This window comes from Dendrobates tinctorius, unplaced genomic scaffold (assembly GCF_039654945.1).
Source record: "Dendrobates tinctorius isolate UK_male_01 unplaced genomic scaffold, ASM3965494v1 ptg000046l, whole genome shotgun sequence".
In the NCBI taxonomy this organism is placed as follows: Eukaryota; Metazoa; Chordata; class Amphibia; order Anura; family Dendrobatidae; genus Dendrobates; species Dendrobates tinctorius.
Window position 1 is genome coordinate 47,525,146 of NW_027361714.1, and position 25,039 is coordinate 47,550,184.

The window sequence follows — 25,039 nt, forward strand, 5'->3', positions numbered from 1 at the left end:
TTAGCGGATTTTGACTGAACACAAAAACTGATGTGTGAAACAGGCCTAAGGGCACACGTACTTTTTTGTCCTGCGGATTTTTCCTCGCAGAATTGAAGAAATCCGCAGGTCAAATGACCTGCATTTTTACTGCGGATTTCTTCCTGGTTTTTTTTGGCGGTTTTCCACTGCGGTTTTCCCCCTGCGGATTTGGTGAATGGAGCAGGTGGAAAACCGCACAAAAGAAGTGACATGCTGCTTTTTTTGTACCGCACAAAAACCATGCAGAAAAAACCGCAGCGTGTGCACAGCGTTTTTTTTCTTCCATTGATTTACATGCTACTGTAAATCACACTGCGGATCTGCAGCGTTTCTGCGCGGTAAAATCCGCTGCGGATCCGCAGGAAATATGCATCGTGTGCACATGGCCTAAAGAGACTTTTGTGTTTGAATTTTGTGGGTCACTGCCTCTTCACTGGGTACGGTGCTACCGCGGCACTACAACATAGATAATATTACCATATATAGAGTGTAAGAGGCCATGTCACAGATGAATTATCCAGAATTAGAAGAAGCAACTCCACTATACATATAAATCATAGAAAAAGATAGTTGAAAACCCTCTTGGTAGAGAAATATATAAAACTTATAATTTTATTAACAAAAATTGTTTACAACATCAATAGTTAAGAACAATTCGTGTCATAAGTGAGAGTTCAAGTGTATAAAGGGCTGATACACCTACTTAATAAAATAATGTTTTATAAAATGCCCCTCTTGGTGCATATGCCGTACCCCGTTTTGTGGGGGAGTTCAGACCTAAGCCCCGACGAGGCCACAAACGTGAACCCAGCCGCAGAGAACATACATCTGTGGAACATGCTGTTTAGCTTGTTGTAAAGACAACATGACTGTGTTTGGAGTTGTTCACTTAGGACCCCCTTCCATTAGTAAAAGCAATCAGTATGATCATGTATGTTCACCATATAATACCATGCTTTGTTCCTTTTTGATTTACCGTATATAATGCCTCAATTATATAGCACCCTTTTTCTTTTTTCTATTGTAAAGCTTACTGTGCCTGCTTAAAGGGAACCTGTTATAAGCAGCTTACTGCACACCCTGTGATGTAAGCGCTGTCATTCAGTTAGGGGATCACACGCTTGGCAGCAAATAAAACACATCCGGCACCGGGTTTTCATAAAACCATAACATAGTCCATGCGGTTTATTCCTCCATCATAAACCCACAGCAGCAATATACAACAGCTTAGCGTCCATTACAGAGCTTCACTCTAGTTATCCTGTACTCACACAGGTTATGCAAATGTCCATTGCGCAGGCTCTTCAGCCTCAGCGTTATCTCACCCGTCAGGGTTCCTCATGCGGCTTCACCATCCCGCACACGTTCATTCCCTCCAGGGAACTCTCAGGCACACATCGCCATTGCTCACAGCCACCTCACATGCTGTGAGCCAGGAGACACCTCTCCTAGCGGGACCTTCCGCTCTGGACCAACCATGTCCCTGCATTCACCACATGTGACGTACCCTTGCCACCATATATGGTCTGTAGCCACACCCACCGGGTCACATGGCTATGACCTCACAGGTCCTTCACACACTCATACACACTCTGCAATCGTGATCTAAACACACCCCCTGGATTGGTTTGTAGATAACTAGGCCGCCCGTCTCCCTAGTTACCTGGAGACTTCTCCCTGACACATTGACACAGCACCATAGCAGTATCACAGCTGCTCAACCCACGCATCAGTCTCCATCTCAATGCCACCCACCTTGAGATACATTATGTTCCTTCCATATTCTGCCACTCATCCTCTCTCTTGGGACATCCACACAGCGCCCCCTAGTGGACACAGTGGTCATTACACCACAGCCCTTATAGCCCCTTTGTATCCTCAGAGTAGAGGCCACACCTCTTAAAAATAGTTTTAGAAAGGTCCTGTGCTGCAAGCATGTCTGTGATAAGTAATCCAATGGGTGTCTTTGGACTGCTTTCAGCACCTCATAACTGCCTGTAATCCTCCTCCTCACTTGATTGATATCTCTTATCTCTCACGGTGCAGAGGCAAATTCACCGCAGTTAAATTCACCTGGTGACCTATTAATAACCAGACATGGATTACGGCCTGGGACAGAACGTCGGACAAGTGAGGGATATTGTTGTTTTTTATTTTTGTTTTATTTCAGGAGATGAGGGACTTTATTCTTTCTGTGTGTTTATTTACAATATAACTTTAGGATTAGTCATGGAGCGGCGTCTTACTAATCCGTGGGTTTGATGTCACCGAACAAATACAGAAGTGACATCAACCCCTGTAAGACAGTGCTTACTGCATGTGTTGGGGGACACTCGCTTGGCAACAGAAGGAAGGCACCCAGTAACGGTTTTCTCACATAAACAAGTCCATGCGGGTTATTAAGCAATCATAAACCGTACCACAAACAGTCCATTACATACATCACTGCAACTTAACATTAAACTTTGCGGTCTCTAAACCCGCTGAACCATACTCCGTCTAGTTCCTGTGGATGATCGCACAGTTCATTAACTGACCTTTGTCAGTGCACACAGTTCCCACATACTCTTGGTTACCTTCCAGGAGCTCCTGCTCCCTATGCTGACTCCTCGTCAGTCCTAGGTCCCCGAGGAAGCTGCCTAACTGGGATCCCCTTCCCGGACAGTGCCTTGCTCACCAGGCCACCCGACAGTCCAGATCCTCAGCAGGTCGGTAGCTACCTCAATGCAGTAGCCTTTCCAGGCTCTGCACATACAGTCTTTAGGTCCAAGGCCTCTCCATGTGCTATTCAGGAAGTTAGGACCTTCCAACACACAGGCCTTCCGGGACCTTACACACTGACCATTCAAGTCCATACACTCCCAACATGTGACCCAAATCCTGGTCACATTATGTACCTGTATCCACCCCCACAGATGGGCGGTGTATGTGGGGTTAGTCATTCCCGCCCAACTCTGTGACTAACCCTATAAACACCCCTTTTATAACTATGCAAAACAAACACTTGTGGAACTACAAGTCCCAGAGCAACTACTTTTCGGGCTTACAGCACAGACTTCCTCTGCGATACATACCGGCCATTTACAATAATGCCAGTCCCTATCTCACCATCACAATTATGCCTCCGTGCATATCCTGAGGAGCACATACAGCGCCCCCTAGCTGTAATAGGGGTCACTGCCTCACACCCCACAAATATTACCCCACTTGCCACCGCTACAGGGCAAGGAGGAAGAATCAGGCAAAGCGCCAGAGTTGGCGCATCTAATAGATGTGCCTTTTTCTGGACAGCTGCGGGCTGCTATTTTTAGGCTGGAGAGAGCAATATCCATGGCCCCTTACCAGCCTGAGACTACTATCCCCCAGCTGTCTGCTTTAGCAAGGCTGGTTGTCAAAAATGGGGGGACCCTATGCCGCGTTTTTTAATTATTGAAATAATTAAAAAACTAGTTTTTGCAATACAAAGCGTCTTTTAGTGTGTGACAGCAGCCAAATATAAAAACCCCAATATAAATCTGGTATTGCTGTAATCGCATTGACCTGAAGAATAAATTTGCCTAATCATTTATACTGCTCTAGGAGCGACGTAAAAAATAAAACCAATTCTGTACCTGCTGTTGATTTTTTTCATTCTGACTCCCAAAGATCGTAGTAAGGCTCGGCTCACGTTTATCCTGCACTGTGTGCTGAGCACTTACACCGGGGTTTCAATGTAAATCTTTGAAATACGTGATTCAGATGGAAACTCTGATGGAAGATTCCCTATAATGAGGGAGATGGGGGCACTGTGGATGACACAGGAACTGTGTTTCGGTGGTATCCGTGTTTTTAGGTGTGCGTAAAAGCACGGTCCTCCAGTTTTGTGCACTTCTGAAAAGGACAATGATGTCCAGAGTAACTCTCCTGCCTTATTATAGTGAATGGATCATTCAGGGGTTCATCTGAATCATGAAACTCAGAGCTTTAGATGGAAACCCTGATGTAAGTGCTCAGCATAGAGTGCCAGATTTATGTGGTCCCAAATGTTATGTAAAATGTTACAAATAAAAGCTTCAACTCCATCCACAAAAAAAGCAAGTCCCCGTTCAGGTCCGTCATCTGTTAAGGGATATATAGGGGGCTACCACGTTACTGGTAGCACAAAGGCTCTGGAAAAGTGAAATGGCTCCTTGCCCCTTAAAATAAATTCAGCAAATTCTGTGCACCCAAATACAAATGTCCCCTCCCTTCTGAGACCCAGTGTGTCTAAACCACATTTTGCGCCCACACGTTTAGCATTTCTATAGTGATGAGAGCCCGCATAATTTACGGGTGCCTGTCTCCAGAAGCATGAGCTGGGCATAATCTACTGGTCACTACAGCGTACAGTCACTTCAACATACTGGTCACTATAGCAGCAGTTTGGAATTTTCACTCAGCAAAATCCACTATTGCTTGTTTCTGGAGAACACCCGTGGAGTCAAAATCATTACTACACCTGTAGATAAATTCCCAAAGGGGTATAGTTTCCAAAATTGGATCACTCGAGGTGGCATTCTCATTTTCTAGCACTTAGGGTCTCTGTATAAGGAGTCTGCAAACTATTCTAGGAGAAACTGCGCTCCGTCCATCCCGAGTCTCGCCGTCTGGCTAAACTGTATGAAAATGTAAAATTTAGGGCTTTCACACAATCTTGGTGGTAAAAATGTAAATTATTTTTTTTCACTGCCCAGTGGTATAAAATTCTGTGATCCACCTGTGAAGTCAATATAATCATTACACCCCTAGATGAATTCACTTAGATGTTCAGTTTGTAAAATGGGGTCACTTATGAGAAGTTCTGCTGTTCTGGCACCTCAGGGACTCTCCCAGTGGGTCATGGCACCTTTAAACCAGTGCAGCAAGATTGCACTGTAATATGACACTCCTTCCCTTCTGAGCTTTACACTGTGCCTCAAAAGCAGTTTTCGACCACATATGTGGTATCGGTGAACTCAGGAGAACTTGCACAACAAATTTTGGGGTCCATTTTTTTTCCTGTTACCCTTGTGAAAATACAAAACTTGGGGCTAAAAATTATTTTTGTGGGAAAAATGTGTTTTTTTTTTTGGTTTTTTTTTGTTTTGTTTTTTTTTATTTTCGCGGCTTAACATAAATAAACTTATTTGAAGCACCTAGGGGTTCAAGGTGCTCAATACACATCTAAATAAATTCTCTGAAGAGTGTAGTTTCCAAAATGGTGTTTCCACTGTTTAGGCACATCAGCGGCTCTCCAAACACGGCATTGCGTCCACTAATTATGCCAGCAAATTTTACATTCAAAAAGTGAAATGGCGCTCCTTCCTTTCCGAGCTCTGCTGTGTGCCCAAGCAATGTTTTTTTCCCCACATATTGGAGTCTCGGCATGCCCAGGAGAAATTGCACAACAAATTGCATGGTCCATTTTCTCCTGTTACACTTGAAAAAGTAAAAACAAATTGGGTCTAAAGGAAATTTTTTGTGAAGTTGAAGGGTTAATAAACTTCTTGAATTTGGTTTTGAGCTCCCTTAGGGGTGCAGTTTTTAGAATGGGGTCACTTTTTCTATCATATAGATCCCTCAAAGTTGCTTCAAATGTGAGGTGGTCCCTAAAAAAATAGTTTTGTAAATTATCTTGTAAAAATTAGATCGCTGGCCAACTTTTACCCTTATAGCTTCCTTACAACAAAAAAAGTTTTAAACATTGTGCTGCTGTAAAGTAGACATGTGGAAAATGTTACTTATTAATTGTTTTGTGTGGCATGACTCTGATTTAAGGGCATACAAATTAGAAGTTTGAAAATTGCTACATTTTCAAAATTTTCACCAAATTTCCGATTTCTTTCACAAATAAACGTAAGTCATATCAAGTAAATTTTACTACTATTGTGAAGTACAATAAGTCACGAAAAAAACAGTCTCAGAATCAGTGGGATCCATTGAAGCGTTTGAGTTATTACGAAAAAATTGGCCTGGTCAGGAAGGTGAACACAGGCTTTTGGGTGAAAGGGTTAAAGAGTACCTCCTCTAAGTGCCCTTATTAAAATAACCAGCAAAAGAAGTTGAAATTTCCTGTGTATTATAATAGTAGCCAGGCTGTAGAAAAGAATGCAAATGTAACATTACAATATATGTCCAATTTAGGAATAGGAAGTCAGTTTTGCAGCCTTCACACATTTAAAAATTCACATACATACCATACATCTACTTACGGTTATATATGTATAAAAATGTGGATAATAGGCTGAGACTAAGCTTCCTTTCTGCTTGCTGTTCTATTGGTGGATATATCCAGCAAGGGCTTGAACTTTAGTAAATGTTATGGTTGATTTTCTTCATGTTTCATTTATAGGTATAAATTTGGCAGACTTTGAGTGGCTAGCTTACATGCTTACTATGGTATGCATCACTACACTTGCTATGTGTTTTTTTTCTTCCTCATAAGCATTCAGAAGGAAACCATTCGCTAAATTATATATTTTTAACCTTGACTTCTACACCAATGCCTGTGTAATGTCAAGTTCACTGTCCATCCTTGGTTGAAAAGAAATCTGTAGACTTCCCAATTTATACAGTATTAAAGCTTTTTATGCATAGTAAAGGAATGCTACACAATGAAATGATGTCCAAAAATTATAAACCATTCCAAATCGTTTATTAACCTATTATCATAATGGATGAGGTTTATCTTTCATATTTAATTTCAGGGTTGTTTTGAGCTGTTAGAGTAGAAAATTATAACTATACATGTCCAGGTACCATCTTTATGTTTTTCCTTTATGTCTGCACTTGGCGAGATGGGAAATCTTGTTCTGTTCTTTTGTTTGTGTTTATTATTATATATACACTATTATGCAGTTTTTAATTTTATAGATGAAGGCTCAAATTGGAAATATAAACAAACGATAGTGCTTGGAACCATGACCATCAGTTCTCAAACCATGCTGATTTGTATTTGTGGGCATACACATTTAGGCTTGAATCACACCAGTATATGGCATCCAATGCGAGAGCATCCGATGCGATATGCCAATGACACTCTGCTCCAGCTCTGCTTCGATCCTCATGCATGAGAGAATAGCAGCATAGTTGCGGTGGAGACAGAAAAAGTAATGTCTCCGTCTCCTCCATTGCCTGCCTCGGCATATATCGGATTGCACAGGAATGGCATCTGAGTGCTGTCCGATGTTTCACTCGCACCCATAGACATACAGTGCCTACAAGTAGTATTCAACCCCCTGCAGATTTAGCAGGTTTGATAAGATGCAAATAAGTTAGAGCCTTCAAACTTCACACAAGAGCAGGATTTATTAACAGATGCATAAATCTTACAAACCAAAAAGTTATGTTGCTCAGTTAAATTTTAATAAATTTTAAACATAAAAGTGTGGGTCAATTATTATTCAACCCCTAGGTTTAATATTTTGTGGAATAACCCTTGTTTGCAATTACAGCTAATAATCGTCTTTTATAAGACCTGATCAGGCCGGCACAGGTCTCTGGAGTTATCTTGGCCCACTCCTCCATGCAGATCTTCTCCAAGTTATCTAGGTTCTTTGGGTGTCTCATGTGGACTTTAATCTTGAGCTCCTTCCACAAGTTTTCAATTGGGTTAAGGTCAGGAGACTGACTAGGCCACTCCAACACCTTGATTTTTTCCCTCTTGAACCAGGCCTTGGTTTTCTTGGCTGTGTGCTTTGGGTCGTTGTCTTGTTGGAAGATGAAATGACGACCCATCTTAAGATCCTTGATGGAGGAGCGGAGGTTCTTGGCCAAAATCTCCAGGTAGGCTGTGCTATCCATCTTCCCATGGATGCGGACCAGATGGCCAGGCCCCTTGGCTGAGAAACAGCCCCACAGCATGATGCTGCCACCACCGTGCTTGACTGTAGGGATGGTATTCTTGGGGTCGTATGCAGTGCCATCCAGTCTCCAAACGTCGCGTGTGTGGTTGGCACCAAAGATCTCGATCTTGGTCTCATCAGACCAGAGAACCTTGAACCAGTCTGTCTCAGAGTCCTCCAAGTGATCATGGGCAAACTGTAGACGAGCCTTGACATGACGCTTTGAAAGTAAAGGTACCTTACGGGCTCGTCTGGAACGGAGACCATTGCGGTGGAGTACGTTACTTATGGTATTGACTGAAACCAATGTCCCCACTGCCATGAGATCTTCCCGGAGCTCCTTCCTTGTTGTCCTTGGGTTAGCCTTGACTCTTCGGACAAGCCTGGCCTCGGCACGGGAGGAAACTTTCAAAGGCTGTCCAGGCCGTGGAAGGCCAACAGTAGTTCCATAAGCCTTCCACTTCCGGATGATGCTCCCAACAGTGGAGACAGGTAGGCCCAACTCCTTGGAAATGGTTTTGTACCCCTTGCCAGCCTTGTGACCCTCCACGATCTTGTCTCTGATGGCCTTGGAATGCTCCTTTGTCTTTCCCATGTTGACCATGTATGAGTGCTGTTCACAAGTTTGGGGAGGGTCTTAAATAGTCAGAAAAGGCTGGAAAAAGATAATTAATCCAAACATGTGAAGCTCATTGTTCTTTGTGCCTGAAATACTTCTTAATACTTTAGGGGAACCAAACAGAATTCTGGTGGTTTGAGGGGTTGAATAATAAATGACCCTCTGAATAAACTTTTCACAATTTAAAAAAAAATTACACAAAGAAATAACATTCTTTTTAGCTGCAGTGCATTTCACACTTCCAGGCTGATCTACAGTCCAAATGTCACAATGCCAAGTTAATTCCGAATGTGTAAACCTGCTAAATCTGCAGGGGGTTGAATACTACTTGTAGGCACTGTATATGGGTGCAAGTGAGCAGAGGCTCGCTGTCAATCACAGCATGCTGCTATGGTTTTCTCATGCCGAATCGGCATGAGAAAATAATTGCAGATCTACGCTGCCCCATAGTGTAGTATTGAGATAAGTGCTATCCGATAAAACATCACATAGCACTCAGACATGTTATATGCTAGTGTGACCCCGACCTTAGAGTCTGTCAACACAAAATTTCTGCTCAAACCAAGACATAGCAATAAAAAACCTGTTCACATCTGTTGCCGTGTCCGTCAGAAATCGTTTTTTGTTTTTTTTTTAAGTTGCTAATGAGGTACTTGGTGCAACCTTGGTGTGGCCAAGCAGTTCAGTGCCAAACTACTTGTTTTCCATCCATCTCAACCTCCTCTCCTTTGATTGACATCTCTGGCATTACAAGATCCAGAGGAGGGTGGAGATGGATGGAAAATATGTAGAATAAAAGAAAACTGATTGGCCACGCCAAGGGTGCATTACCTTATTAGCATCTTCAGTAAAGAACGCGTTGTGGCAACAGATTTGCACACTGAAAATGTATTTTTCCATTAGGGCCATGTTCCCTACAAGGTGCTGTACATGGTTTGAACAAGTAAGGAGCTGAACCCTCTTCATACTTCAGGCGCCATCTGTGTTGTACAGCCAGAACCTGCATCTAACAGCGAACAGAGCTTGCCATATTTAAGTTATTTAGATCCTGCATCCTCTTATCACAGATTATCGATGGGTTACCTTTTTGAAGGCCCCCATCACCGCCATCTTGACAGTGCCGGCAAGTCCAACGTATGGAAATTGACAATACACAGCAATATTTAAAGGGTTTATCCGGGCTTTCTGTATAATTTGTGTGTACCTAGGATGCAAAATGCTTACAGTTTGTAATATACACCCTGTCAGCATTCCGCATGGTGTCCTAGGTATCACACCTACTCATGTGAGCAGCTCTCTCACCTACTAGAGTTTTCCTGTCTGGTAGAGACTGGTCATAAATGCCCCCCAGTCTCTGCCAGATCCTCGCTCTCATGCCTCCCATCTACTGCTCCAGCTTCACCGTGCTGCACACAGTGCAGGCAGCAGGGGATTGACTCAGCTGATTGGACGAGCCAGGAAGGAAAAGGCTTCTATATAGGTAAGTATAATGTGCTGTGTGCAGCCATCCCTCTCTCTATCTCTCCATCCATCCATACAAATCCATCCATGTATCCACACACCCATCCATACATACACACAGACATCCATCCATACACACAAATCACTATAACCTGAGGTTCTGCAGCATCTGACATGTATTATATGGTATATATGTAGATATACACACACATCACTACAGACTTCTCACCTCACAGTACTGGGGTAATGTGGGAACATGTAACACTCTGTCACCACTGTGGATGTGGTATGGAGACATGTAGCTCTGTCACCACTGTGGATTTGGTGTGGGGACATGTGAAGCTCTATCACGACTGTGGATGTGATTTGGAGACATGTGATGCTCTGTTACCACTGTGGATGTGGTATGGAGACATGTAGCTCTGTCACCACTGTGGATTTGGTGTGGGGACATGTGAAGCTCTATCACGACTGTGGATGTGATTTGGAGACATGTGATGCTCTGTTACCACTGTGGATGTGGTATGGAGACATGTAGCTCTGTCACCACTGTGGATTTGGTGTGGGGACATGTGAAGCTCTATCACGACTGTGGATGTGATTTGGAGACATGTGATGCTCTGTTACCACTGTGGATGTGGTATGGGGACATGTGAAGCTCTGTCACCACTGTGGATGTAATGTGGGGACATATGAGGCTCTATCACCACTGTGGATGTGGTGTGGGGACATGTGAAGCTCTGTCACCACTGTGGATGTAATGTGGGGACATATGAGGCTCTATCACCACTGTGGATGTGATGTGGGGCATATGAAGCTCTGTCACCACTGTGGATGTGGTGTGGAGACATGAGAAGCTCTATCCTCACTGTGGATGTAGTGTGGAGACATGAGAAGCTCTATCATTATTGTGGATGTGGTGTGGGGACATGTGACACTCTGTCACCACTGTGGAGTGCAGTGATTGTACTGCTTTCCACAGACATAGGACACTGCTCTGTAATATTCAATACTGGAGTCATGATAGAGGTCAGCACAGGGGCAGATTATTGTCAATGAGCAGTGCTGGACACTGAGGCTGGGAGGTGCTGTCGGTGGCTGTGATATATAAAGCACATGGAGCTGTCAAGTTTGTTAGGGCCGCAGATAAGCAAAGTTGGTGCAGGGAATGAAGTGAAATTCAGAAGGAATGAAAGGCTGAAAGAAAAAAACAACTGTATAGGGTTGTTGTATATTGCAATACAGTACAGATTAGTGTCTTGAAACAAAAATTGGATTTTGGGGTCGAACAACCTCTCTAAGTATAATGCTATACAAGTGGTCACTTGTCACAACTGTAAGGTATTTTGCCTGAATATTGTTAACAGCTAATCAAGAATGATTATGATGTGCAGATAACAAAATTTAGAAAAATTTATAATTACAAAATAAAGTGTGTTTTACTATCTGTTATTATTATATCACCATTTATTCAATGGCGCATTACATGTGGAAAGGGGTAAACATAATAAAAAAAAAGTACAATAATTTTGAACAAAATGAGTCACCAGCAGCCTACAAGGGATGGGTGAGGATACAGTAGGTGAGTGGAAAGCTGATCTTGCAGCGGTATGGTGGAACGAGGGTTTCTGCAGTTTGTACACTTGTCAGGAGAGAGGTGTGTGTTCAAGTTCCTTTGAAGGTTTCCACGGTAGACAAGAGTCTGATTAGAAGTGTTTTTGCAGATTCTTAGTTAAGGAATGTACGGATCCTGGAAATATTTTTGAGTTGGAGTCAGCAAGAAGTGGAAAGGTCTTGAATTTGTGGTTTGAACGAGAAATCAGAGTCAGGGGTTACCCCGAGGCAGAGTGAGCAGGCATTGACTTTGATGGATAGGTCTGTTGGGGGGATTGAGTGAGATGGGTAAAAGTTTATAAATTTTGTGTTATCCATGTTCAAGTTTTAGAAATCTAGCAGAGAAGAAAGATGAAATAGCCACCAGACATTGTAGGATTCTGGTTAATAAGGAGGTGATTTTGGGTCCAAAGAGGTAGATCTGTGTGTCATCATAGAGATGATACTGAAAGCCATGAGACTCTATGAGCTGTCCCAGGCTGAAGGTGTAGATGGAGAAGAGCAGGGGTCCTAGAACTGAACTTTGGGGAACACCACAGGGGGCGAGATGAGCAGGTGGTGTGGGAGATGCTGAATTTCCAGTCTGTTTGGTATGAAGAGATCCAAGATAGGGCCAGGTCTGTGAAGCCAAGAGATGAGAGAATCTGTAGTAAGAGGGAATAGTCAACTGTGTTGAAGGCAAAAGACAAGTCAGTTTGTAGGTTATTGATGACTTTAGTCAGGGCAGTTACAGTGGAATGATGTGTCTGGAAGCCAGATTGTAAACGGTCAAAAAGTGAGCTGGCGGAGAGATGGGAGGACATTTCAAGATGGATGTGTGTTGTTCCAGTGGTTTCAAAGCTTAGGGGAGAGGTGATAGCTAGACACAGAGGATGGGTAAAGGGACGGCTTTTTGAGGATGGGTGTGATCGAGGCATGTTTGAAGCAAGAAAGAAAGACACCAGTTGTTAGTGACACGTGGAAGAGATGGACTACGGTTGGGATGAAGACTGGTGAGGTTTGGGATAAAGTGGGATGGGATCTGGTCAAGTGCACAGGTGGTGAGATGTGAGTAAAGTTGATCTTCTGTAATGGCGAAGAAGCTGGTTTGGGGGGAGGGCTGAGTAGTTATGAGGAGGGGCTGTGGGTACTGTAGGTCAAAACTTTGTCTGATATCAAACTTCTGCTTGAATGAGGCAAAGTCTTTAGCTGAGAGGAGAAGAAGGGAGTGCTGGGCATAGAGGAGAGAATTGAAATTGCTGAATAGCTGTTTAGGGTTGTGAGACAGGGAGGATATGAGAGATGCAAAGTAGGATTGTTTTGCTGCAGTGAGTGTGGATTTGAAAGTAGTGAGGGACTTATGTCTGCATGAGGGAGAAGGTATTCAGAGAGTGAGTGTAAATCAAGGTGATTGAGATTTCTGCAAGGGTGTGCAAGTTTGTGGAGTGACTATTTTAATTTTTAAATAGTATAAAAATAGAGGTGATTATTCCATTTAAAGTGAGCTTTTACTTGAACTTTATAAAGATGTGGCACTACCTTAAAGTGGTATTCTCAAGGTGTCTCTTGAGCAGCTCAGTGTCCTGCAGTATCCTTCTTGGTGTATGGCAGGCATATGGGCGCTCATCCTTGAGTGATAGTTCTGGTGAAATCAGATCTGCTGTATGAGTAGAATTATAAAGCTCAGCTCAAGTTTTGCTGTTAAGCGGGAGTCCCACATGGCAATCTCGCTAGCGAGATCGCTGCTGAGTCACAACTTTTGTGACACAACAGCGATCTCACCAGCGAGATCGCTGTGTGTGACAGCGATCAGCGACCGGCCCCCCTGCCGGCATCGCTGATAGCTGCAACAAACCTCTGGACATATTTTTCGTCGTTGGTCTCCCGCTGGCCAGCACGCATCACTGCGTGTGACAGGTGGGAGACCAACGATCAGCTGTAAAAAATAATAAAAAAAATAAAAAATATTGTTATTCTCACCTTCCGACGTCCCGCGCAGCCATCCAGCCTCTCTCCACGCTCCCGGTCCCAGTGATCCTTTGCACGAATGACCGTGACATTCTCGCCGTCATTCTCGCAAAGGATTACTGGGATCAGAGCGTGGAGAGAGGCAGGATGGCTGCGCAGGACGTCGGAAGGTGAGAATAACAATATTTTTTAATTTAATTCTATTTTTTTACAGGGATATGGCATCAGCGCTAACGAACACAGCGATGCCGGGCGTTCGGCATCGCTGTGCTGATCGCTGGTGAAGCTGTCTGTTTGACAGCTCACCAGCAATCACATAGCGACTTACCAGCGATCCTGACACGATATTGTGGTCGGGATCGCTGGTAAGTCGCTATGTGTGACTCCAGCTTAACACTTTCAGCTATCAGTAGTTTGCTCTGAGTCTACACTGGTATCACTGCATTTCCATAAAAAGATAACAGTATGGAAGAGCCGTGATTAGGAGAAGCAGATGCTGGGGTTGGTGATTTTTCAAGATTCATACCAGCAGCTTGTCAGGAACTGAAAGGGACGGGAAGGGAAGTGAGCAGCTATCTACTGTATAGAAATCAATGGGCTCAAGACATGTGGTTGGGATATTAGGAGTTCACTCCTCTGCTGAAATACAACTACTGTGCACACTCGGTCTGGGTCTGGGTGGCTTAGCTCCATGGAAACAAGCTGCACATTATTAAAGATAAAGGCTTTCACAGCAGGAAAATAACAGCAGACAGAAAAGCAAGTGAATTACAAATTTGCTTATTTCATGCTGTTTAAAGCAATTTAATAACTTGATAACATCCCTTTAAATAGCAGATCCTGCTCAAACTCCCCCAATTACAAACCAGACAGGCCCAAATGCATCTGCACTAATCCAGGGTGCAGCGGACCCAAGTAAAATGGCAGCTGCACAGGTGCATAAATACCAAATGAAACAGCCAGCCTACAATCAGAAAATCAAAAAATTTCTGCACTGGTGTACCACACGGCCAATCCCTGATTGTAGGCTGGCTGTTTCATTTGGTATTTATGCACCTGTGCAGCTGCCATTTTACTTGGGTCCGCTGCACCCTGGATTAGTGCAGATGCATTTGGGCCTGTTTGTAACTGAATTTTTTGGAGGATTTTTTTTTTCCTCTTTCTGAGGTTTTCATCAAACTACCCCAATAACTGTTTTATCTTCAATAAATGTGATGGTAAGAGGTATCATTTCTCATTCTGGAGAGTGACACACCATAATCCATAGGAAATTAAATATGCAACTTGTCTTTTCAGAGCGTAAGAGGATTGAACTCTAGTGCCACTTATTGGAACTAGCAATTCTAAAAGTCAATATCGACCCTTTAACTTGCCATAACATATAAAATCAAAACCAGAATCTCAATTTTCAGACATGTTTCAGGGTGTTGCCCCTACTCAGTGCAAAGCATGACATTTTGTTAGGCTGTATGAGAGGCCTGTGACTGAGGTCTTAGCAGAAACACTCATGCAGCCTCACATGAGAAGACTGAAACTCCATGTCTCACTGTAGGCACAACACATTTTTCTAAATGCATGGTGCCTACTTTGAAATATGGTGGTGGCATTGTCCTTGTGTAGGGCTGCCGGGCTGCCTGATTGCTGCTGGTGTCAGGGAGCTACATTTTATTGGTGGTAGTATGAACTCACAGATGTACTACTCCATATTGAAAGAGAAGATGCTACCAATACTCCATAACCTTGGTAGACATGCACTTTTCCAACTTGACAATGATCCATCCAAAACACGTTTCATTTCTGAAGAAGAGGGTGAAAGTGATTCAGAGGCCAATTATGTCTCCTGGTCTGAACCCAACCGAAACACCTATGCGGAATTCTGAATAGACAAGTTGAGCATCATACTTCATCCAGCCTCTTAAAGAGGTTGTTTTTGAAGAATGGAAAAACATGTTGCAATATATCGCCAACTTGTTGATTCCATGCCTAGGAGACTTGGTGATTTTCTGTAAAAATCATGGAGGTCAAAGAAATGGAATGACTTTCCATCAGTTTTGATGAGCACTTGTTGGTTGCTTTGCCTTCCCTCCTTGGCAAACTGGTCCCAATCCTTTGTAGGTATTCACGTTCTCAGGTAGGCATTGGATTTCACACAGGCACTGGATTCTTGTGTCCAAACAATATGAGGTTTATTGAACTTTATAAACTTGCAAAGTTCTTTAAATGAAACTCATCCTTTTTCCAGCACATACATAACAACAAAAATCACAGTCCTTTTCAATGAAAGCAAAGTAATACGAGGGTCTCACCAATACAACAATTCAGGTGCTCCTTTACACTCCGTGTGCTCACATTCACTAGTTACTCAGACACTGCTGAGCTACTCCCAGTTAGGTCTACAAAACAGCTATTGTCCATAGTAACCAGTGATACCTGCAGGTTAGTGCACACGACTTGTGCAGTCTCGTAGAGAGAGATTCTGACTAGTCTCTATTTAGCTCCAACACAATCCAGCAATCCACACTGTTCAGCCCCCCCCCAGCTGACTGCCTCAAGTGAATCCATGACCTGTTTCTAGTGAGGTGCCTCCAATCACGACCTTTAGTGCTAGGTTTTAAACCTGTCTTACCAGGCTTTCCTGCACAATCTAAATTGGGTTGAAGTTGGGTTACTGTGCAGGACATGTCATAGCACTCCATCCCTCTTCTTTTTGGTCACACAGTTTTTTCAAAGCCTGGAGGTCTTTTTTAGGTCAGTGTACAAAATACAAATCAGATGGGATGGCTTGTTGCAGAATGCTGCAGTAGCTATGCTGGGTAAGAGTAACTTAAATTTTAAATAAATCATTAACAGTGTCACCATCAAAGCACCATTAGACTTCCCTCTTCACGCTTCACAGTGGACACCACATCTGTAGAAGTCATCTGCTCACCTTTTCTAAATCTTACAAACACATGGCAGTTGGTACCAAAAATCTCAAATTTTGACTGAGACCACAGAATTGTAATGATCTAGTGTCCATTCCATGTGCTGCTTGACCAAAATACGTCTCTTCTTCTTTGTGGTCCTCAGTAGTGGCTCCTTTGCAGTAATTTGACCATAAAGGCCTCTTGGAGTAGCATCTTGGAGTCTCCTTTGGACATTTGATGTTCAGCGGTATCTGGTACTTGATGTGAGTGCTTATTTATGAGTGCTGCTATCTGAGGTCCTGTTAGTTTAGTAACTCAGATGAGTAATGAAGAAATAAATACCAAGAATTTCCTCTGCTGCAGAGGAAATTCTTGGTCTTCATTTCTTGGCAGATCCTCATAAGAGTCAGTTTAATTGTAACGATTGATTGACCTCAATGTCTTAAAGTAATGATGGACAGTTGTTTCTTTTTACTTAATTGATTGGCTCTTGCCATATTCTGGCTTAGAGCAGTTGTGGAATAAGGCTCGCCACTTTATGGAACTGTGCACCAACACTGCCTCTGTAAAACACACCTGATGGTCACAAACACTTTCTGAAGGCTGATGATTTCACAAATGAGGAAGCATACATGTTCAATGGAAATCATGCTAGGTGACAAAACTTCCAAAGATGTGTAAAAGAAGGATACTTTAAGGAATTTAAGGTTTACCACACATTCTGGTTTGTTTCAGAAGTTTTTGTTACGCCTTGTCTCTGTGTGTGTTTGTTTCGGTATGAATTTACCATGTGAACATTCTAATAAGAACATTGAAAACCTTTGCATGTATAGGTATGTCCAAACTTTTGACTGGTGCTGTATAAACACTTCATGGGCCCTGAACGCCTTAGCCATGGTATGAAGTGTATATTTCTATTTCTTACTGTATTTGTCCAGAGTTCCTAATTATGATCAGTGTGTTTTGTGTTGGGCACTAAAGGGGTCTTTACACATAGCGATATCGCTAGCGATATCGCTAAAGCGTTACCGATTTTCTGACGCTGCAGCAATATCGCTATGTGTGATACTTACCTCCGACCGGCTCCCCCGCTGTCTGTCGCTGATCGCGCGAGATCATGCAGCTCCATTTCTCTTTGGGCGCTTCCTGCTGGCGCCGAGGAGCGTCGCGTAGACGCGGGCGGGAGGACGTCAGCATCGCCGCGTCTGAAAGGTAAGTAACGACTGCTGCTGTGTCGCTACATCGCTGTGAGATCTGCCTGTGTGGCAGCTCACTAGCGGCCATTTAGCGATGCATCAGCGATCCTGACCGGGTCGTATCGTTGTCGGGATCGCTGGTACATCGCTAAATGTAAAGGGGCCTTAACATGCTGTTGGAAGTTGTAGTAGAATTTCAAAATGACAAAAAATGGAAATCATTTGTTCAAAAAATAGCACAGTCATTAAACATGCTGTTGCTCCTAGAAGTCAGTCGGATCTTGGTGTACCTTTTATATGGTTAAATCACATTTGGTATCTTTAGTGTCAGTTGTGATCAGTGGCTCTACTTTGCAATAATTTCAATAAATAAGCCATAAAATAAAAAGTTTGTAACAGGATTTTTGAATCAACTCCTTTAAGGTTATACCCTTTGAAAACTCTTTGTATAGCTATATATTCATTCTTACTTAGACTTCGTTGGACCTTTGTGTGACATGATTTTTTATTCCCAAGCTAGCGTTTATTTTATATTAGAGGCCATGTGTTTTCTTGCTGTGTGTTGGTAATACTCAGTTATTAAACCAACAAATTGCATTAACTCTTCAGATTTTTTCTCTTTTAAAGATGACCTTTTTAAAATTTCTTAATCATTTCCTTTGTATTCTGATCATAATAAAGCTTTTGTATTAACGCTAGGTGATAACCAAGAGCGTGACACAAACAGCATGAACATCATCATGTCAATACTATGCATTGTCAGCTTTATTGTATTTCCATCAGCCTAAATACTAAGGCAGAGAAGAAGTCAATTATCAATTTAGCTGCTTCTCACATGACTCAATTTCATATTCCATTGGTCTGGTAATCTTACTAGATCAGTGAATTGATTTACTCTTCAATTCCAATTGCTAGTGTAGTTGGGTTTTATTGAAATAAGATATTTTACAGTTTTTTAGACGGTTTATTTTGTTATACATCTGGCACCTGCCTGCAACCGCAACAATTGGAGCTCGGTCAGTTCACTTTTGTTTAATTCTGCAATACAGCTGCGTTCAAATGGTTCTATGTTGAACAGTAAAATTGCCCATCCATTCCCCCTGTGAGGGTATGTGCACACATTGCAGATTTGCCTGTGGAATTTTCTGCGCAGATTCTTCCTCTCTTGGCAGAAAACACAGTTAAAAATCTCCGCTTTTTTGATGCGGATTTTCATGCGGATTTGTATGCGTTTTTTTGTAAGCTAAATAGCGATCTATTATTTAACAAAAAAAAATTGTGATGTTATTTCTTTGTCCAACCTCTTCTTTTACATACTCCATTGAATGCCATATTATCACATACTAAGTTCACATATAATGTACACAAAACAAATATAAGTGAATATCTATAGATATATCTATAGATAGATATAGATCTATAGATACAGTATATCTGTCTAGAGATATATCTATCTATAGATAAATCTGTCTAATATATTATGGGCTAAATAAAAAAGTTCTTTTTTAACTGAAAACGGTGTGCTGTTCCTGACTTTTGGATTCCTATATCTTTCTATAGATATATCTATAGATTGATAGATATATAATACCAAGGTCGATGTTTAGTAATGAACATAATAAAATGGTACATAGAGAGTTAAATAAAGACACAAACACACACACAAAATCTGCATTAAATGCAATATCTGTTTAATTTTTAAAAAAAAGGGAGGGAAAAATTGTGTGGGCTCCCACACAATTTTCAAAACCAGAACAGGGAAAGCAGGCGACTGGTGCCCGATGTTTATAGCCTGGGAAGAAGGTAATACCCTTGGATCTTCCCAGGCTAATAATATCATCTCAGCTGTATATTTAGCCTTTACTGGCTATTAAAGTAGGGAAGCCCCCAAAATGATGTGGGATACCCCTATAATTAATAGCCAGAAAAGGCTATGCAGACAGCTGTGGGCTGATGTTAATAGCCTAGGGAGGGGCCATGGATATTGGCCCCCTTTCTACAAACACCAGCTCTCAGTTGCCCCAGAAATGGCGCATCTCTAAGATGCGCCAATTTCACCACTTAGCCTCTTTCTTCCCACTACCCTGTAGCGGTGGCATATGGGGTAATAGTTGTGGGGTTGATATCACCTTTGTATTGTAAGGTCACATCAAGCCCATGGCTTAGTAATGGAGAGGTGTTAATAAGACACCTATCCATTACTAATCCTATTGTTAAGGGGTTAAATAAAGACACAGCCAGAATAATGTATTTTAATGAAATATAACACAACAGTTTCCCATATTTATTATATGCCTATTTCCTGCCACACCCTCTATAACCTGCAAAAAGAATAAAATAATAAAGCAACACAAATACTCCCTATTCTGACGTAATCCATTTAATTATGAGTGTCCCATGATGATCTCCCGTGTAGAGCTGTCGATGTGACCGTTCTACAGGGCCTCTGATGACACACTGACCGGAGATAATACTCCCGCAGTGTACTTCATCGGGGTTCCTGATCTCACTTTACGACACCTCTGCTGTGAGAATTTTCTCACGCAGCGGTGCCATAAGTGAGAGGATGAACTCCGGTGACCTCTAGGTGGCGGAGTGACCCACTGCGCGAAGATTATCTCCGGTCACTACACCGGAGCCCCTGTAGAGCGGTCACATCTCCTGATGTGACAGCTCTACATGGGAGATCATTGTGGGACAATCGTTATTAATTGGATTACGTCAGAACAGGGAGTATACTGTTGGTTTATTATTTTATTTTTACAGATGATCGAGGGTGTTGGGGATTAGCTGTATGGTATGTGTACTGTGTGTATGTTTTTTTGTTTTTTGTTACTATTCAACACAGTAGCTGGATGATGGGACTACTACTGTCCCATCATTGGCTAATGCTGTCACTGTAGCAGACATAGCCGGATGGGACTAGAAGTCCCATCGGACAATGCCTGCCTACACACACCTGCACACACACACAGCCCTGCAGACACCCACACACACACAGACACCCGCAGACAGACCCACACATATTCTCCGCTCACACATAGTCTCCGCCCACACACTTCCTCCTCCCGATCTGCAGCGTTTTTCGCACGCAACTCCGCAGCAAAACCACAAATCTTTTTACACCTGCGGTTATGCTGCGGATTTTACTGACTCAATGGGTGCAGAAACGCAGATCTGCAAAAAGAATTGACATGCTGTGGAAAATAAAATGCTGAAAATCCGGTCGTATTTTTCCACAGCATGTGCACACCAATTCTGAATTTCCCATTGACTAACATTGGTTGTGCACTACACTGAGGATTTGATGCAACTCCACGCGTCCAAAAACGCTGCGGATCCGCATCAAAATCTGCAACCTGTGCACATAGCCTGACTCAATGAGAGCATGCCAATGGAGCTACCATGGTATCCAGAAGTCTACTGAAGGCCCCACATCCGCCTTGTTTCCCTCCAACCCTTTTAGGACGTTTTATGTACAGTTACGGCACAAATTAAAGACGTTCCCACATTGACATACAGTTTCATCAAGGTGATTAGGCTGGCTCAGTAGGTGTGCTCGCACAAAGACGACTAAGCTCCTGAAGTAAAAGCCAGTGATACACAGTCAAAGAATCAATCCCCTCACACCCCTTCCCCCTTGGTCTACCATTTACCATGGCCTGCTAAGCCCTGCCATAAGGATCTAACCTGCGTCATGTTATTATAGTGCATACAAAAGAAAAATGTACATGGTCGACATGACCCAGTCGACGCATTTCGACTGCACTAAGCAGTTTTACTCATGAGTAAGACTCTGCTTAGTGCAGTCGAAACGCATCAACTGGGTCATATCGACCATGCACATTTTTCTTTTGTATGCACTATAATTTCTTTTGAAAAAGAAAAGGAAAATCCAGTCCTGTTGAGCCAGACTCCAAGTTTTTCTATTCTCCAGATAAGGCATGCATTCCTATCCCAATTTACAAGACAGGTGGTCTCCTTTTTTTTCCTGGGATTATTATATCTCAGGTCCCTGGGGGTCTAATTTCTAAACTATATTCCTCTTTCATATCTGCCAAAGCACAAAATAGTCCCTTGGCAGTTCTGGATAAATGTTATAAGATTCGTTCTCTGGACGATGAATGCTGTAGGGATATTCTTGACTCTCATTATGTCTCTCCATCTATTAATAATAAGCTGATTCAATTATAATCCATGAGAGTTATAGTACACCCGTAAAGCTGAGGAAGATGGGTAGATCCCAAGATGCCAGATGCCCAAAATGTAGAGTGCCGAATTTCGAATTTTTAGCATATGCTATGGGAATGCCCGGTTATCAATTAATTTCTGGGGAGATTCTTCTATCCACAATTCTAAATATAAATGTTCTGTTGGGTCCTATAATATGTTTGGTATTCTTGATGAAGTGGAATGGCCATTCTCTTCTCTTATATTTTTCAAAGAATATCTTTACTGCAAGGTAATTGCTGTCCCGTGGATGGACAGACACCCTCCGAGTCACGCAATGAGGATTAAGATCACAAACACAATACTTTCTTTTGAACACTTCATTTACAAAAATAGGAAATGCCCTATTTAAATTTGACAAGATGTGGAGTACATGGATCAGATCTCCACAGACAAGAGGTCCTCCCCAAGCCTTTAGTGCCTACATAAGAGACTTAGTTGAAATATGTTATATATTTCCATAAATATTAAGCTTAATCCTACTTTCTCTCTGAATATATTGGTCATTGAGTCAAGATGGTTAGAGCGATACGTTTATGCTTTGGTATTCTGAAAAGACAAAAAAAAACTATAATGTGATTTATCCTGTAAGACAATGGTCCTTGATATGGCTGGAACTGTCGGGACTAGTCTAAAGATTTGTTTATTCTTCAATAAAACAAGTTAAAAAAAAAAGAATCAGACTATGAGGGGCATGTCAGACCTGTAGCCAATTGCCAGAGAGAAAAGGGGTAAAGGTAATGAACCTAAAAGAAAACTCGGCCATACCGCTTTCAGTTACAATTCTCTTCCTTTTAGGATGCACTTCTTTTTTTGGCTAAAAACATGGCAACTGGGCCTTACTGTGTGACTGTTGTTTTATCCAGGGTGGTGTATTTGATTTTTTCTGACATCGGATTGTATTTAAGAAGCCTTTTTCTTTTTAACTTACAGGTAGCAGACTGTGCGTGGGATGAAACTGTGAAAGTATATGCCCCATTTTCCCTATCAGTACCTCAATGATATTCATTTATCTACAAAGGAGAAGAGAAAATTTCTCAGCGACTTATAATTATCATTCAAATGTGACCTTATTTCTGCCATTATTATATTTTCTACTTGTGATTTGTTAAACTATGATTATTGATCTAGAAAAAGCATTCAGTGCTTCAAAGACATGTGTAATAGGCAGTACAACTAAAAGGTGGATATTTTGTAAGAAAATACTATTTTATACTGAATTGCTTGTTAATATTCATGTAAAAGGTCTAAAAATTTGACAACTTTTGTTTATTATAATGAAATGATTTTCTTTCTGCAGAGCATTGTGTTTGTAATCTAACCAGTTAAAGCCATTAATAGCGAAAAGTAAATTTTTCATCAAAGTTAGAAAATCAATTAAGTTAAGCAAAATGATTTGGTCTTGATCAAAGCCCTGTGAAACTCGTTCTACATGCCGGCATCCATGACACCTCTTCTAATAAGTAGGCCCCGCGTAATGTTATCGTTGCGGTGTGATGCTCACATGATGTTGCACTAGTGAAATTCTAGGCCTTCTAATCTGAAATGGTGCCAGGAATACCAACAGGTAGGAGGAGGCTCACAGGGTTCTGAAAATCTTTAGGTTCAACTCTAGATAGCAGCAGTTAGGCTGGCCAAACTGTTTAGTTAGCTGTCAGCTAAAGTTCCTACTGCTCTCATATAACATAGCAAAAACCGGTTAACTAATTCCCTTTATTTGAAATTCAAAATTAGATATTCTGTGAGGACATTCTAAAGCTAAATATGAGTTAAATTCAAAATTACACTATGTTCATACAATTCAATCACAGTCCGTTTTTGTCACAGTTATAAAAAATCACATTAAAGGGAACCTTTCACCAGGTTTGGCCGATACGAGTTACCGCCACCGCCTTTGAAGGCTGATAAACAGCATTCTATAATGCTGTATGTAAGCACCCAACCTGCAAGAGAAGAAAGATAACTTTTATTATACTCACCTGCGGGACAATCCCGTCCAAGGGGTGTCGCTCTTCTAAGTCTGGAGCCTCCCATCTTGTGATGCCGTCCTCCTGCTTGCTTCATTTGGATGACAGGTCCCTGCATTGGCAACACAGTCTGCCCGGCATCGCACTCCTGCGCAGGTGTACTTACTGTATCTGCCCTGTTGAGGGCAGAACAAAGTACTGCAGTGCGCAGGGGCCGGGAAAGGTCAGAGAGGCCCAGAAGATGGGAGGCTCCGGATCAAGAAGAGCGACAGCCCTCAGACCGGACCACCCAGAGGTATTTTAAAAGTTATTTTTCTTCTCTTACAGGTCGAGTTGGGGGCAGATGTACAGCATTATAGAATGCTGTTTATCAGCCCAGAAAGGCGGTGGCTGTAACTCGTATCGGCCAAACCTGGTGACAGATTCCCTTTAAACCTGCCTCATTTTTACAAAAATACACCGCTATCACATCACGTGAACATTCTCTTAAATTACAAATTACAAAACAACTTTTTCTTTATCATGTACCATTCAACTTAAATTTCAGTATATATGGACATTTACCCTACCAGTATACAGTATATGGACAATCCCTTTTTAAGGAATTACTATGTACAATACAAAATAATATTGTGGTACCATGTTAGCCAGAAAAATCAATGTAAATACTTAGGTCCCAAAAAAATGAGAAAGGTATTCAAGGAGTGATACCTTTATTGGCTAACCAGAGAAATTATATTTGCAAGCTTTCAGGGCTCAGAAGGCCCCTTCATCAGGCTGACACATCAGAATTCACTTGTAATGCAGCCTGATGAAGGGGCCTTCTGAGCCCTGAAAGCTTGCAAATATAATTTCTCTGATTAGCCAATAAAGGTATCACTCCTTGAATACCTTTCTCATTTGTTTGGGACCTAAGTATTTACATCAATTTAAGGGATTACTAAATGTGAAAAATAAATCCCCCCAAAAGTACTATCACTGTACTAACATAACCCCTTTTTTGAGTGTTTAACTCCAATCATGACTCAAATAGAAAACACTCATTTAGAAAACTTCCTTCTAAACGTGCCAGGGGTCTTCTCCCCTCTGTGTCCACCTCATTCTCAGAAACTTTAATTATACTAATTTCTGGTTGTGAGGCAACTTTCAGCTGCAAGAATCTTTCTCCACGGCTAAGGGTCTATTAATACTGCAAGATTATCATGAAATTGCCTTCCTAAGAACACTTTCGTCACAA

At 42.0% G+C, this 25,039-nt stretch overlaps 1 protein-coding gene across 3 annotated transcripts in view; it reads left to right on the plus strand.

Annotated features, from left to right (window-relative positions):
* Positions 1 to 23,134, plus strand: part of PEX7 (peroxisomal biogenesis factor 7) — a 350,516-nt gene extending 327,382 nt beyond the window's left edge. For all 3 annotated transcript variants that reach the window (XM_073575890.1, XM_073575893.1, XM_073575892.1), the window contains one exon: positions 22,769 to 23,134. In XM_073575890.1, the coding sequence (XP_073431991.1) occupies positions 22,769 to 22,837 (69 nt within the window). In that variant the 3' untranslated portion in view covers positions 22,838 to 23,134. The remainder of the gene's footprint in view (positions 1 to 22,768) is intronic.
* Positions 23,135 to 25,039: the final 1,905 nt, after the last annotated feature.